The sequence below is a fragment of the Martes martes genome, assembly GCF_963455335.1.
Source record: "Martes martes genome assembly, chromosome: 8".
Taxonomy (NCBI): domain Eukaryota; kingdom Metazoa; phylum Chordata; class Mammalia; order Carnivora; family Mustelidae; genus Martes; species Martes martes.
In genome coordinates, this window is record NC_137895.1 from 141,928,853 (window position 1) to 141,942,273 (window position 13,421).

Here is a 13,421-nt window from a genome sequence, read left to right on the forward strand (position 1 = left end):
CGGGCGCACACAGATACACGCCTGCACGTGTGCACCACAAAGACACGCACGTGGACACGGAGACACAAGCACATGCGTGCACACGGACCTGCACACGTAGACACACGTGCGCCCACGTGTGTACAGTTGTGCACACACAGACACAGAATTGCGTGTGTACACATGTACTGCTGCTTCTTCCCAGGATTTTAATGTTTAACTTGAGTAGAACTTTGTAAGACTCCCTGTCCCGAGGTAGGGGCAGGAGAACGGTTCTGTGGTTTCTTCGAGCCTCCCTGAGCCCGTCTGCTTTTCGTGAATCTCATATACTCAGGTGTTCCGTTTCGACTACAATCCTGCGTTCAGGGAATAAAGAGTTTGGGGTCCTGGCGGGTGTTCGTCCGCAACGGTGCTCCGGCGAGTCGGGGCCGAATGTTCTGCGTGTTTATATGGAGGTGTCTCCCGAGGTGTGGCGTGTGGACTGGGCTGGGCCGCGGGCCGTGCTGGCGCCGTCCGTGCTGGCCCAGCTGTGCCCACCGCTCACCGGGTTTAGCAGCCATGCGCCCCCCGCCCAGCCCTTTCATGTCCGTTCCTGGTCTCCTCGGGTTGGCAGGTGACGCTGGCGCCGTCCGTGGGGCCGCAGCTCCCACCTCTTCTTGGAAACACAGGCTCACTGACCAATCCTTCTCACCCTGTAAAGCGGTATTTTGTGGGGGCCTAACGGACATGTGCTGTCTTATTAGTCTGGGGTGTATGGGTGTCTTTATACGTTATGGAATGATGCCCCTGATTGAGTGTGTGTTTTGGGTGCTTACCGTTGTCATGACACACAGCGACGAAGGGAAGCCCGATGCGTTTTTCCGGCTGGGGTTGTGCTGCCGAGAAGGGAGGCGGGCAGATGGAGAAGCTGGCGGGCCTCACCCTGACCGTGGCCACTCACGAGGGCTGGGCGGCCCGTCTGCTCGGCAGCGGGCCCCCGGCCCCTGTTTTCATGGCTCTGTGATCTTCCAAAGGGACTGAAGCGGTCGATGGGGTGTTCCTATCCCCCTCTTATTTGTGTGTTGCCTTTAGAAGTCTGGACTTGGAACCGCTCCTCGGAGCTCCTAGTAGCCACGACACCAGGGCTCCCCGTGTAGCCGGACCCCTTCCTCCTCCGCGGCGGCCCCGGGTCCCGAGCGCCTTCTGGGCTGGGGCAGCAGACGCGGGGATGCACGTTCCCGGAGCGTCTGGTCTCCTGGGGTGGGACTAGGACCCCGCTCTCCTGCGGGGTCTGCCGAGTCACGCGCTCAGGTGTCTGAGTGCACGAAGGTGTTGAATCCAGCAGCCCTCGTCCTCACGTGCTCTGAACGCGGCTCTGAGGGTCAAGAGACGCAAGCGTAAGGAGCGGCCCCGTTCTCTTTCCCGGCCTCCCTTCCCTGCCGGGTGCTGCGGTTTCGCCCGGCGAGAAGAGGGACGATGCAAGCCTGAGGTGTGATGTGTCGGGAATTTTGGCTTGTTTCCTCTTTTCAGTGTGACGCTGAAAAGAACCAAGTTATTTGTCAGTCTTTAGGCTTCCTTAAAAAAAAAAAAGATACACTGAATTATTTAGTTGCCAAATAAGGTAATGCAAAATGCCAGCACAAAGTCCCATCACTCCCAATTTCGATCACAGAGTTTTCAGGGAGTTTTCCTCAGAACCGGCCTCCCGCAGCTCGAGGACCCGTTTCTCTTCGTCTTCTGCTGACGTGGCCCTCACGTGGGTGCCGGGGATGAGATCCTCACCGTTCCGTGCCGGCCCCCACAGAGTGTGTGACAGGACGCGGGGGGTCTGCAAGGGCTCGCTCTGCGGCGTGAGGGGCTCAGGAAGCAGTTCTGCCTGGGGCTGCGGGAGCCACCGCCCCCTCCTCCTGGCAGCTGTGCTCCTGCGGCCGCTGGCGTGGGGTCTGCATCTTCTGCAGAACCTTCCCACGGCCGTCTGTCCAGCCGGGACCGGTGCGCGCTCGTAGGCAGCCCGGGACCTGGGGGCAAGGAGTCCCTGTTGCCCGCTCTTCCTGCGGCCGGCCGGGCACCGGGGGCGCGGCTGGGGTGTGCGGTCCACGTGCTTGCCGGACACCGAGGGGGTCTCCCCTGCCGCCGTCCCTCCGCTCACAAGGATAAAGCAGTTCTGTTCCCCGGAGACGGAGGAGCTGACTGTCTCCGGTGAGCACGCTCGGGAACCTGGAGTGTCGTCCTCAGGTGAAACCCTCGCCGTGGGAACGTGCCTTTTGACTTGGCTTTGACGTCGGAGCGACAAGCAGGTTGAGGCCAAGTCCCTGGCACGGGTCCAGACGGAGCTGTTACGGGCTGCAGACTTTTCAGGTGGGCGGAGAGTCTTTGTGAAAACCTTACAGGGAGAACAGATGGGAAGAGTCTTCTGGAAAGGAATTAAACCATGTTAGCTGTGCAGCCTCATTTTCTGGGAAGGATCCATCCAAGTGTAGCTCCCTTTCCAGTTGAACAGGAGGCTAGGAGCTGGAGGGATCCTTGTGAATGTTGTCGAAATTCTGTTTTCTCGGGCACCTGGGAGGCTCCGTCGGTGAAGCGTCTGCTTCGGCTCAGGCCGTGATCCCAGGGTCCCGGGACCCAGCCCTGCACCGGCTCCCTGCTCGGCGGGCGCCTGCCGCCCCCTCTGCCCCCCACACACGCGCTTGCCATCCTCCTTTCTCTCTCTCTCACATAAATAAACAAAACTTTTTAAAGATACTGTTTTCTCTTTCCTTGAACACAAACCGCGCTGAGTCCTCTCATTCTCATTCTGTATCTCGACACCAGTGAGCAGAGGTCAGATGCGGCCGTTCTCACTCTTTCTAGTACAAGCCGTGTCTCTAGTGTTGTTTCCTGTTTCTCGGCCGGACGGGACAGTATAAGAACGTCACTGGAATCACTGACCTAGTCACTCCTTTGTTTGCACCTTTTTTTGTTTGTTTAAAGATTTATGTATTTATTTTGGAGAGAGGGTGCACCGTGGGGAGGGGCAGAGGGACGGGATGTCAGGCAGACTCCCAGCTGAGCACGGAGCCTGACGCGGGGCTCAATCTCACGACCCTGAGATCACGACCTGAGCTGAAACCAAGAGCCGGACGCTTAACTGACTGAGCCCCCAGGTGCCCCTATTTTCACCTTTAAAAAAGTTTCAAAAGTGGAAGTAGAACTGTGATTTAATCTTTCGCTGAGCAAACATCGAGTGGTGGGGCTGAGTCTCCCGCCGCACGGCCCTCCACCGCTTGCTGGCACCGCGTAGGGGTCAGCAGATGTTCGCCGGATGAGGAGCGGTTGGGCATACAGCTTAGAGGCCTTTGCCTGCCGTCGCCAATTTGTAGGTCAAGACCGGGTGCAGGAGAGCGCCTCGGCGGTGGGGGGCGGCTGAGCCGTCCCCCGATCCCCGTTAGAGTCTGTACCTCTGGGAGGTCCGAGGGACGCTGTGCTGTGTTGTCCTCCAGCTGAATGTGGGGGGTGGTGCGGCTCCTCAAGCAGGGGGAGCAGGGTTGCACCCCACACATGAGCGTCTGCGGGGGGAGCTTTGCCGGCTTCTGAGGCCCAGGCACCAAGCATCCGCCTCCAGGTGATGCCAGTCATGTCACAGCCAGGAACCATTTCTTGGACACAAGAGTTGTATGTGTCTTCCCTCATTCCCTGCCCTTGGTGACATGAGACGAGGCCACGGACCGAGAGAGTGGTAGCAACGAGACCACGTGCCTATAGACCGGTGGCCGGGACATGACTCGGCCAGAGAGCCGAAGAGCAGAGTTCACGTACCTCGAGGCCTCTCCGGACACCTCCCCTTCCTGACCTATTCCCGAAGAACCGGTTTCGTGGCACTTACGTTTCGAGATCCCACCTCCCAGCATGTGGTTTGCTTGGGGAAGTCCAGTCCCTGCACTCTGACCCGTCGGGGAACCACGCTTCTGTCCTGCCTCCGTGAGGGACCTTGGGCAGCTGACGCCCCACGCGTTGGGTTCGTGTGGATCTTCAGAGCTGACGGACGTCGTAGGACCCTCACTAAACCCGGCGTAAGTCTGTAAAGGGCAAGTGTTGGGAGGAGGCAGTGTTGCTACACGAAACACATTTTACCCGTGGTCCCCGTGGTCTGCGAGTGTTCCCACAAAGTGACGGCGGCGAGAACAACCCACTTACCAGCCAAGCGCGGGCTCTGCCTCCGTGGGTCCCGTCTGAGAACCGGAAACGGCTTCGTTTCAGACTCGCGTGGTCGTTCTGAGGACGCGGCGCCTGGCGCGTACGGTTGCTGTCCTCTGCAGGAGGCATCTCTGGGCCGCAGGAAATACCCAGACGGGGACGCTTGTTTCTTTCGACGGTTTGCAGACGTGGTCAGGGCAGGTGGAAGGCTCTGGGCCATCGGGCAGGCCTTGCTGTCGCTGGAGAAGGCCCACGCGTCCTCCGTGGAAGGCCGTCAGCACCCGAGGGTCTAACAAGCTCTGCTGCGATTCTTGGCAAGCCCGGCGCGGGGCAGGTCAGGGTCTGACTCCCTGCTCATCTGCGGCTTGGGCGCTTGGGGGCTGCTCGGACGCCTCTCGTGTTCGGAGAAACCCGGGTTTCCTCTCATCCTTCCTACAATTGGAGCTCCGGACAGACCGAGGCAAACAGCCCCGGGAACACAGGATGATACTTAAAGTAACACCTCGAGGGCTCGCTCTGGGCCTCACTGGCTGGGCTGGGGAGTAACACGGTGGTCCAGTTGTGGTGCTTTTCTTTGTGGTCATGGCACTAACCGAATGCCGAAAGGAGCTTTCTGGTCATTCCCGTGAAAGTCCTACCTGCGTCTGTCGGTGGTCGTCCTGAGGATTCCCGTCGCACTGAGCATTAAACAGGCCTTAGTGATTTTGTGTTCATACGAGAAGATCTATAATTGTCCCAACTGCCGTAGTGAGGGTTCCCCTTTGGAATTTGAATTTCTGAATTATACGTTGCAAGTGTGGCCTCCCCCTCAGAAGAACTGAAGGCTGTAGCCGTAGCCGTGCATCTGGCTGGCATCCGGGGAGAGCGTCGTGTTGGCACAGTGATGGGCATGGTGGCGGGCGCGGGCCAGGCTCTGCCGGGACGTGCGGGCCCTGCTGGCGGGCGTGGCCTCAGCTGTCCTGGGGCTCCCGGGCTGTGGTTCTTGCCACGATGGGCGAGTCTGGCTGCATGTGGAGGGAGGACGTGCAGTGGGCGGGAGGTCATGGGCTGGGAGGGGCTGTCCTGACGACGGGGGGACGGCTGGCCCCGGGTGGCGGTGTCGGGGAGAGGAGAGAAGCAGCCGGACAGCCACGAGGGTTTGGTTCTGGGTTTGCTCAGAGTTTCTGGAGCTCCCATAGTGGTCTTTGGCCCCGTGTCCCTGGAGGGTCCTTTCCAGTTGCCCCCCATGGGCCACACAGGGTGGGCGGGTTTCCAGGGTGGGAGTCCTGCCTGGGCTCCTCGCTGCCTCAGCGTCCCTCCCGGCGTGAACGGATCACAGAGACCGGGAAGGGTTTGTGGGTGTCAGACGTGGTTTCCTGCCTGCTGGTGCCCCTGAGAGCCTTCCTGTCCTGTGGCTTTGTGGTGTCCGCTATGGGGGCGGGTAGGAGGCGTCCCTACCAGTATTTTATCAATGAGAGAGGGGAAGCCCAGGGAGGGGAGCTGACCTTGAGGGTCCCTAGCAGTGTTTGGGGACAGAAAGAGCTCAGTTTTCCTCCTGCTTGCACTCCCGAGCAGGCAGGTGCATGCACGGACGTCACAGTGTCATCCTGGAAGAAGAGCTCAGCACAGAGCTGGCTACCACGCCTGCGGCCGCCGGGCCTGAGGGAGAGCGCCGTCCTCTGTGCTCCGTATGCCTTATAAAGCCATCGGCTCAGAGGGACGTTAAGGAGGCTCCTGACAGCCGTGAAATTCCAAACATGGGAATGATTGCTTTGTTCCATAAAGCCTTCGTGCCAGCTTCAGATGAAGAAACACTCCTGATGCCAGGAATGGAAAGCGTCCCGCCAGGCTGGTCGTTTCCCCTGAAGGATCCCAGCGTGGAGGTAGCTTGTGGCACGCGATCTGCTCGGGGGCAGGTGCAGTCACCTGGAGAGGCCATGGCCGTCGCGCTTTCCCATCTCAGCCAGGCGTCACTGGGCGGCTGGTTCCGCTCGGATCCCCGGGGGGCCCAGGTTTCCCAGGTTTCCCAGGTCGGACAGATGGGGCCCTGCAGTGTCCGCTTCAATCTGGCATCTGCTCGACTTGCCCTTTTCTGGGACTCGGGGTTCGCCTGGAGCTCTGGGCCACGGTACGGGGAGGAGGGTGCTTCCTTCCGGAGGGGAGAAGAGGGACCCCTTCTCAGTGTTACTCGGCTGTGGACTGGTGGTTTTGCCTTCCTTGGATTTTCCTTTTGAATTTAGGACCCGTCTGCCAGTCTTTTCTCTTTGTTAGAGAACATGTGACTGTGGTTTCTCCTGCTGAATTTTAAGTCGGAAGGAGCTTCCTAGAGGGTAGTAATTTACATATTTTTGATAAAGTGAAAAGCATTTCAAAAGATCGCTTTTACGTTCTGCTCACGGAAGAGAGATGATTTCTGCACTTCTCGGTCTGTGTCTTTCTCCTGAAATGAAAGGGTGTCGGGTGGCAGGTGTCCTAGCTTGGAGCCGTGGAAATGTACCGTTTGGGGGCCTTGTACTCGAGTACAGAGTCCTGTGGTTGGGGTCCCTGGATGTTAACGTGATCTCTCGAGCCTGCCTTAGCTGCGGACAGTCCATGGGGAACCACAGATGTTAAATAGACTCTTGCTTAGAGATGTGACGGGAGGACGGCCCCTCTCTCAGATGGCCGTGGGCGCCGCAGGTCCAGGCTGAGGGGGAGAGGGGGCGCCCATCGATCCTTCAGCCTGAACTGGTGGCAGGTGATGGAGAGGCTGTGCTTCCGCGGAGATGTCAGGGCCCTGACTGTAGGTCAGCCTGGGGCGGAGCCGGGGAGCGGTCCAGGACGGCGGAGCTGTGTGCAGAGCTCAGGTCCCTTCATCCTTTCCCCTCTGTCTGTCGTCTGCCCCGTCCATCTTTCTTCCGTCTGTCTACCCTTGCTTCCTCAACCCACCTGCACAAAAACCCTCACCGGAGGCCTGGAGCGAAGGCCAGAACGGAAGAGCCCCGCACTGGCGGGTCTGCTTGTGGGCAGAGGGCGGTGTCACTGCTGACCCGTGGGGCCGCCGTCTACCGACGCTCACGCGCGCCGTTGAACGTCACGGACTCGCGCGTGCAGGGGACGAGCAGGAGGGCGTTCCAGCCGCAAGTGACCCTGGCCCCTTGCCACGGGTGCTGTGTGTTTGTGGGGGCACACGCTCCGGCTGTCGTCTCCACACATTAGTACCGGGCTCTTAGGGAGCCCCCGCAGGGACGCTGGGTCTGCCCCGCGGGTGCACGCGCACCCCATCCGGCCGGCACCCGGCTTCGCTCTGCGGCTGCCTTGTGCCGTGCCGCCTCGCGAGCTAGCGGGGCTGGGGCTCAGCTCTGCGGGACTGTGGCCCCTGATGGCGCCGCGCCCCGAGTTTGAGGAGCGGCTGCTTGAACGTGTGACAGATGCCAGCCCGAAGCAGCCATCCAGGCAGCGTGACGAGAGCGCCCCAAGGCCCCGCGGCTCTGACGGGAGCTTGTCCCGGGCAGGGGCAGGGCGGATGGTCCCGGGTGCTGCGTCGAGGGTGGCCGTTGGGGATTGGTCTGAGTGTTTTCTACGTTGCTCTGGGGCCCCGGCCGGGAAACACGAGCGCCCTCCTCCTTGCTCCTCGCCTGCGAGACCTGCTGTCCCAGGGACGACAGGTCCTGGGGGGATGGCGGCCTGGAGGCTCCTGCGCCCGGGCGGGCCAGGTGGTGTGCGAGGGAGCGCGGCTCCGTGCCGGCACCGCAGACTGGATGTGGAGTTGGCGACCCCTGATCTGGATGAAGTCGTTCAATAAAAAGTCTCTTTCTACGCTTGTGGGTTTGAAGGGCCGTCGGCAGGCTGGGCTCCGAGAGCAGAATCTGGAAATCCCTGCGAGCTGCCAGCTTCTGAGCACGGTTTCCTGGTGGGGGGCCCATGAGACTCGGCGCTTGGAAGCTTGGATGCCTCCTGGCCACCCAGCCCTTTCTGTGTGGGGCCGGGGGCTGTGTGGGGTCAGGGATAGTGCGGGGTTGGGGACCTGTGTAGAGTCAGGGGCTGAGCAGGGTTGGGGGGCTATGCGGGGTCAGGGACCTGTGTGGGGTCAGGGGTTGAGCAGGGTCAGGGACCCGTGTGGGGTCGGGGACCTGTAGGGGGTGGGAACCTGTGTGAGGTTGGGAACCTGTGCAGGTTTGGGGGCCGTGTGGGGTCGGGGACCTGTGTGGTGTTAGGGGCTGTGCGGGGTCAGGGACCTGCGCGGATGGGCCCTTGCAAGGCCAACTCTGACCTCTTCCAATTCCACGCATAGTCCTGGTTTCACCAGGAAAAGTCTTGTTTTCCTGAGGCCTAAGGTCTTGATAATTAGAGCTTCCTCAAGTAAGACAGTAAAAACTGAATTTTCTTTGAGGTTGTTCTGTGCCGAAAATTAAGGACCTCCTCCCTCCCTACTTATGTGTTCCTTTGAGACTTTTCTTTTCTTTTTTTTTTTAAAGATTTTATTTGTTAGAGAGGGAACACAAGCAGGGGGAGTGGGAGAGGGAGAAGCAGGCTTTCTGCGGAGCAGGGAGCCCAATGCAGGGCTTGATCCCAGGACCCTGGGACCATGACCTGAGCCGAAGGCAACTGCTTAATGTGAGCCAGCCAGGTGCCCCCTCTGAGACATTCCTAAAAACGTGAGCTGAATTTTGGGTGCAGAGCAAACCGTGAAAGGTGCTGGCTTACCCAGGCTGGATCTCGGGCCTAGAATCGTGCAGAGCTGCTGGGGGGCTGGGGAAGGGTCGGGGAAGGGGCTGGCAGGGCAGGCAAACAGCAGGTGTCTGCCTCGTGCTCAGGGGCAGTTGGGACCGCTGCATCCCCGCCGTCCGCCCTCGGCTGCGTGTTCCTCTTCCCATCCCCCGTGTCACAGCCTTTTCCTCACAGGCAGCAGACGGGCTCTGAACCGGGGAAGTGCTGCCCTGAGCCACGGAGGATGAGGGAGACGGAAATGAACTGGCTTCCTCGCCAGCGCGGCGCGCAGAGCACGGTGGGGGCGGCACACGTGCTGCAGGGCAGCTGCTTCTCAGGGCTCCTGGGGCTGGGAGAAGCCCCGGGCGTCCACCGCCTCCTCCTTGAGGAGCAGAGAGTTCCTGCCTGTCTGTGAGCAGGACTGGGAGCTTCGCCGTCCCCTGCGCTCAGGTGGGCTGGCCTGAAGCACCCTGGGGGGGCCTGTGTGCTTCTGACCCTGACCATCCCCCGCGCGGTCCCACCCCCGCCACACGGCTTCCCACGTCCCCTGGCGCTTCTTCTGCTGGCTGGTCTTAGCTGTTTCCTCCGAGATGCTTGGTCTTTAACGTGTCAGGAGGCGTGCGGTCGTGGCTGTGACCCGGACCGACGCGTCTCAGCTGGTGTCCTGATGCGCCCGCTCACTGCCTTTTCCCGGCGCACTGCAGACCTGCTCCAGACTGTGGACATGCACGTGGGTTGCGGGTTGTTGAGGGTTTAGGCATCCTTTTAAAACGGGGGGTTTGAGGGGCACCTGGGTGGCTCCGTCGGTGAAGCGTCTGCCTTCGGCTCAGGTCATGATCCCGGGGTCCCGGGATCGAGCCCCGTGTTGGGCTCCCTGCTCAGCGGGGAGCCTGTTTCCCCCTCCGCCTCCACTCCTCCCCCTGCTTGTGCGTGCACTTTCTCTCTCTCTCAAAGAAGTAAATAAGATCTTTAAAAATAAGTAAATAAAACGGGGTATTGGATGGAGCATTTCCAAAAGTGGCGGAGCAGCCTCGTGCCGACGGTGGGTGTGGGCACAGCCGTCGTGCACGTACAGCTGAGCGCCGTGCCGGGAGCGTCCTTGCTGACGGTGGCCGCAGACCTACCACGGCCTCGGAAATGCTGGCCGGTGGATAGCGGGAACCATTTTGCACAGACTTCCGTTGTTTAAAATGAGGTGTGTGTTTCATGGGGTGCACACGAAGGCACAGTGGGGCTGTGAGTTTGTTGGGTCAGTCAGAGGACACTCTGTGTGCTGTATGGTTTGCTCAGATTTAGGGAGCATGTGACATTAGAAAACACGCTCACCGATCTGCTCTCCTGTCATTAGCTCGTGAGTGTTTAGCTCTTTCGGGAATGATGGTTTGATCAAATATTGGGGAAAAAACATTACAGAACACTCAAGCCAGGATTTGGTGTATATTTGCACAGTCAGAGAAGGCTGTCGTGTGTTCTGCGGGCTGCTGTGTTGTTCCCGAGCGCGTGGGGAGGACGTCAGCATGCTATCTCGCTCTTTTGCGTGAGAACCTCTGGCTTTCATCTTTCAGTTTCTGCTTGAAGGATAAGCACCTTCCTCACCTACTGCGGGTTTCCGTAGGTCCCACGTTCTCTGCCTTGCTGTGTTTCCCGTTGCATGTGGTCTGAGTCACTTATTTTCATGCACCCCAAGCAGTTTGGTGTCCTGGGGCCTGACCAGCTGGGTTGGTCAGTGGGGGAAGACGCTGACCAGCAGCAGTCTGGGTGACTATCTCCAGCGTCAATGCCCGTGGTGTCCCTTGTTAAGCTAACGAGAGCCACGCAGACTGGAATGCTTTCTGCTCAGCTGGTGTGAGTGAGGTCGCAGCCTCTAATTCTGGGTCCTCTGAGAGCGGAGACCTGGCAGGGAGGGGCTGGGACAAGCAGCGTTGGACAACCTACCAACGATTTTTATGTAACTTAAATGACCATTTGAGGGCAGGGGAGGGCCAAGGGGAATGACCAGGGGCTTTCTTCTTTAAATTATAATTAAAAGGCAAACAGATTACCCAAAAGACTTAACTTGCGGTGCCTTAGAGTCTGGTGAGCGACCCCCTCGTCACTGAGACCATTCTGAATGTCTCTTCCCGTCTCTTCCAGGTGACATCACCCAAAAAGGATATGAAAAGAAGAGGTCGAAACTCATTGGAGCCTACCTGCCCCAGCCTCCGAGTACGTACCCTCCATGAGTATATAAAGCATCTAATTTTAAGAGTTAAGTGTAACATGCAAGTGACACCCGAGTGCAAATCCTTTCTCAGGCCCAGCCTGCACAAAGGTCGCACGTCTGATGTGGCGCTGGCCACGGCCTCCCCTGTGAGTGCGTGTGTCTCGTGGACACGGGAGGTGCAGAGGACTCTTCTGGAATTGTGCTAATAAATCTAATGGGTATTTCATCTACACAAGGCAAGAATCCATGGTTTACTTTAAAATGCTGATTATGAACAAAAAACGTGGGAGCATTTATAATGTAAACATGACTTCTGGTTTAGTGAATTAAAAATCATTGCCATTGACTATAGTTTAAATTAACCCAGGGTTTTGGCTGCTGTCCTGAGGGGGCAGATCTAGAAGGCAGAGCGTCCCGCGTGGGCTGTGACTTGGGACAGGCGGGTCGTGTTCTGAAGTGCGGTTGTAAGACGCCGCGCGTTCTTCCCTGAAGTACAAAGTCCGTCTCGTTCGAGTGTTTCCTGGGTGCGGGTTCGTAGAATGCCTCTGCACTTGACCTACGTTCTGCACGTTTCGGGAAAAGGAAGACGCTCCCAGGCTGGGGTTCTGGCCCTTCTGTTCTGACTGAAGCGTAGTTCCGTTGGAGGTGACCTTGAGCACCTGCTAGGTTTTAGGAGTGACTTAAATCTGACCCAGGTCCTCAACGAGAAAGGGTCGCACCTGAATGGACTTCAGTTCCCACCGTCGACACGACCTGTTGCAAGCGCGTCTGGGAGGCTTAGGTCTGCAGGTGCACACGGCACACAGACGCACTCTGTCCCTCTCCCTCCCGGACCCCTGCTCCCCCGGCCCCTGCTCGTGTCCCGTTCGCACGGGGAGGGGTGCTCCCCCCACCGCACACTCCAGGGACCCGACTCGGTGGGCGGGCGCTGTCGTGCTCGTGGTTTTGTTTTGATTTTGTGCATTTCCTTGCTTTGCCTGATGCTTGAGAAGGTGGAGGCGGAGGCGGACGTGCCGTGTCGGCCTGCTAGCCCGTGGCCGCAGCTAGCCCGTGGCCGGGTTCTCCTGTTGTCTTGCTTCTGGAAGGGGGCGCCCTGTGCCGGTCAGTGGGTTGAGAGCGAGTCCGCCGCGCGGCTGGCTGACGGCTTTCGGAGCAGACGCGGGCACAGGACCCCAGGCTCGCGGCGTCTCCGAGGCTGGGCGGGGGCTCCTCCCGGCCGGGGTGCCGCCGCGTCTCTCACCGGGACTTCCGGGGCGCGTGGGGACTCTCGACCTCATCGGCTCCGAGTGTCTGTGGCTCACCCACCCCGGGGAGACGGACACGGTCGGGCCGCGGGCGGCGTGGAGGCCGAGGCTGACCGTGCGGCGGGGCGTGGAGGGTGGCCTGTGTCGCGTGGTCCGTGGTGCTGTTCTGCATGGGGCGGCAGCTCCGTTCGCTGCTGTAACAAATTTAAAAAAAAACGACAGTTTGCATTAATCAGTCTTTCTCAACTTGTTACAGCAGCGAACGGAGCTGCCGTGGTCCGCTGCAGGCCGCAGCACGGTGAAGGCGCCCCGGGAAGAGCACCGCGCTCCGGCAACATCGGGGTGTGCGACGTCCGAGAAGCCGCGGGCCGAGAGCGGGTGGCCAGCACCGCGGGGAACCGGCCGCTGTTTTACTTTCGCTTTGGTGAGCGTCCTCCCCGGAGACAGACCCCGCAGGACGGGGCCGCCAACCCCGTGTGGGCAGGGGCCAGCGCAGGAGGGGTTCGCGGGGAGCCCCGGCCTCCCACGGGCTCGCGCTGCTCCCCGAGGACACGCCGCCCTGGGTCTCTGGGCGGGTTCCAGCCCCCGCGCCCCGGCTGTCGCACGGCCTCGGGCCCAGTTCTGAGTCTCCTCTCTGAGGGTGTAATGCCGTGTCTTACCACCCTGTTTTCCCCGCTGGGACACCGCTTAGAAACACCTAGGCAGATCCTAGATAGGCAGATCCTATCATCCTGTGGCCCTGCTGGGTCTTCCGCTACCCCGGGCGTCCGGGTCGGCGAGGGAGTCTCGGGCTAGGGACCCCGTTTCCAATGGGAAAGAGGGAAATCGAGCCAGAAGTCGGAGAGTGTGTTCTCAGAGGCCACGCGCCTACTCAGAGGCCACAGGGGCTTCCGTGGCCGAGTTTTGAATACAAGAAGCTCAAAAAATGAGTTTAGCGCCTCTTTTAGTAGAACAAGAGAATGAGCATTGGTACGCTTTAGGTTTATCTGTAGGGTTTTATGCCACATGAAGGCCATCATTGGAAAACCCTGAAGAAATAAAGAGCTAAGTGGACTGTTGTGTTGGCCTCGGTCTCAAAGGCGCCGCGCTGGGGCTCCCGCTCGTCTTCTCGGCCCAGCCAGCTGACAGGGGGCCGGTGGGTGAGAGCTGGCAGACTCGGGTGCTCGCTGTGGGGT

General features: G+C 59.7%; 1 protein-coding gene across 2 annotated transcripts in view; it reads left to right on the plus strand.

Annotated features, from left to right (window-relative positions):
• DIP2C (disco interacting protein 2 homolog C) overlaps positions 1–13,421 on the plus strand; it is a 361,347-nt gene that overhangs the window by 164,794 nt on the left and 183,132 nt on the right. The window contains exons 2-3 of one of the 2 annotated variants that reach the window (XM_080811149.1): positions 10,933–11,004; positions 12,503–12,670. In XM_080811149.1, the coding sequence (XP_080667275.1) occupies positions 10,933–11,004; positions 12,503–12,670 (240 nt within the window). The remainder of the gene's footprint in view (positions 1–10,932; positions 11,005–12,502; positions 12,671–13,421) is intronic. The other variant, XM_080811150.1, reaches the window with a different exon arrangement.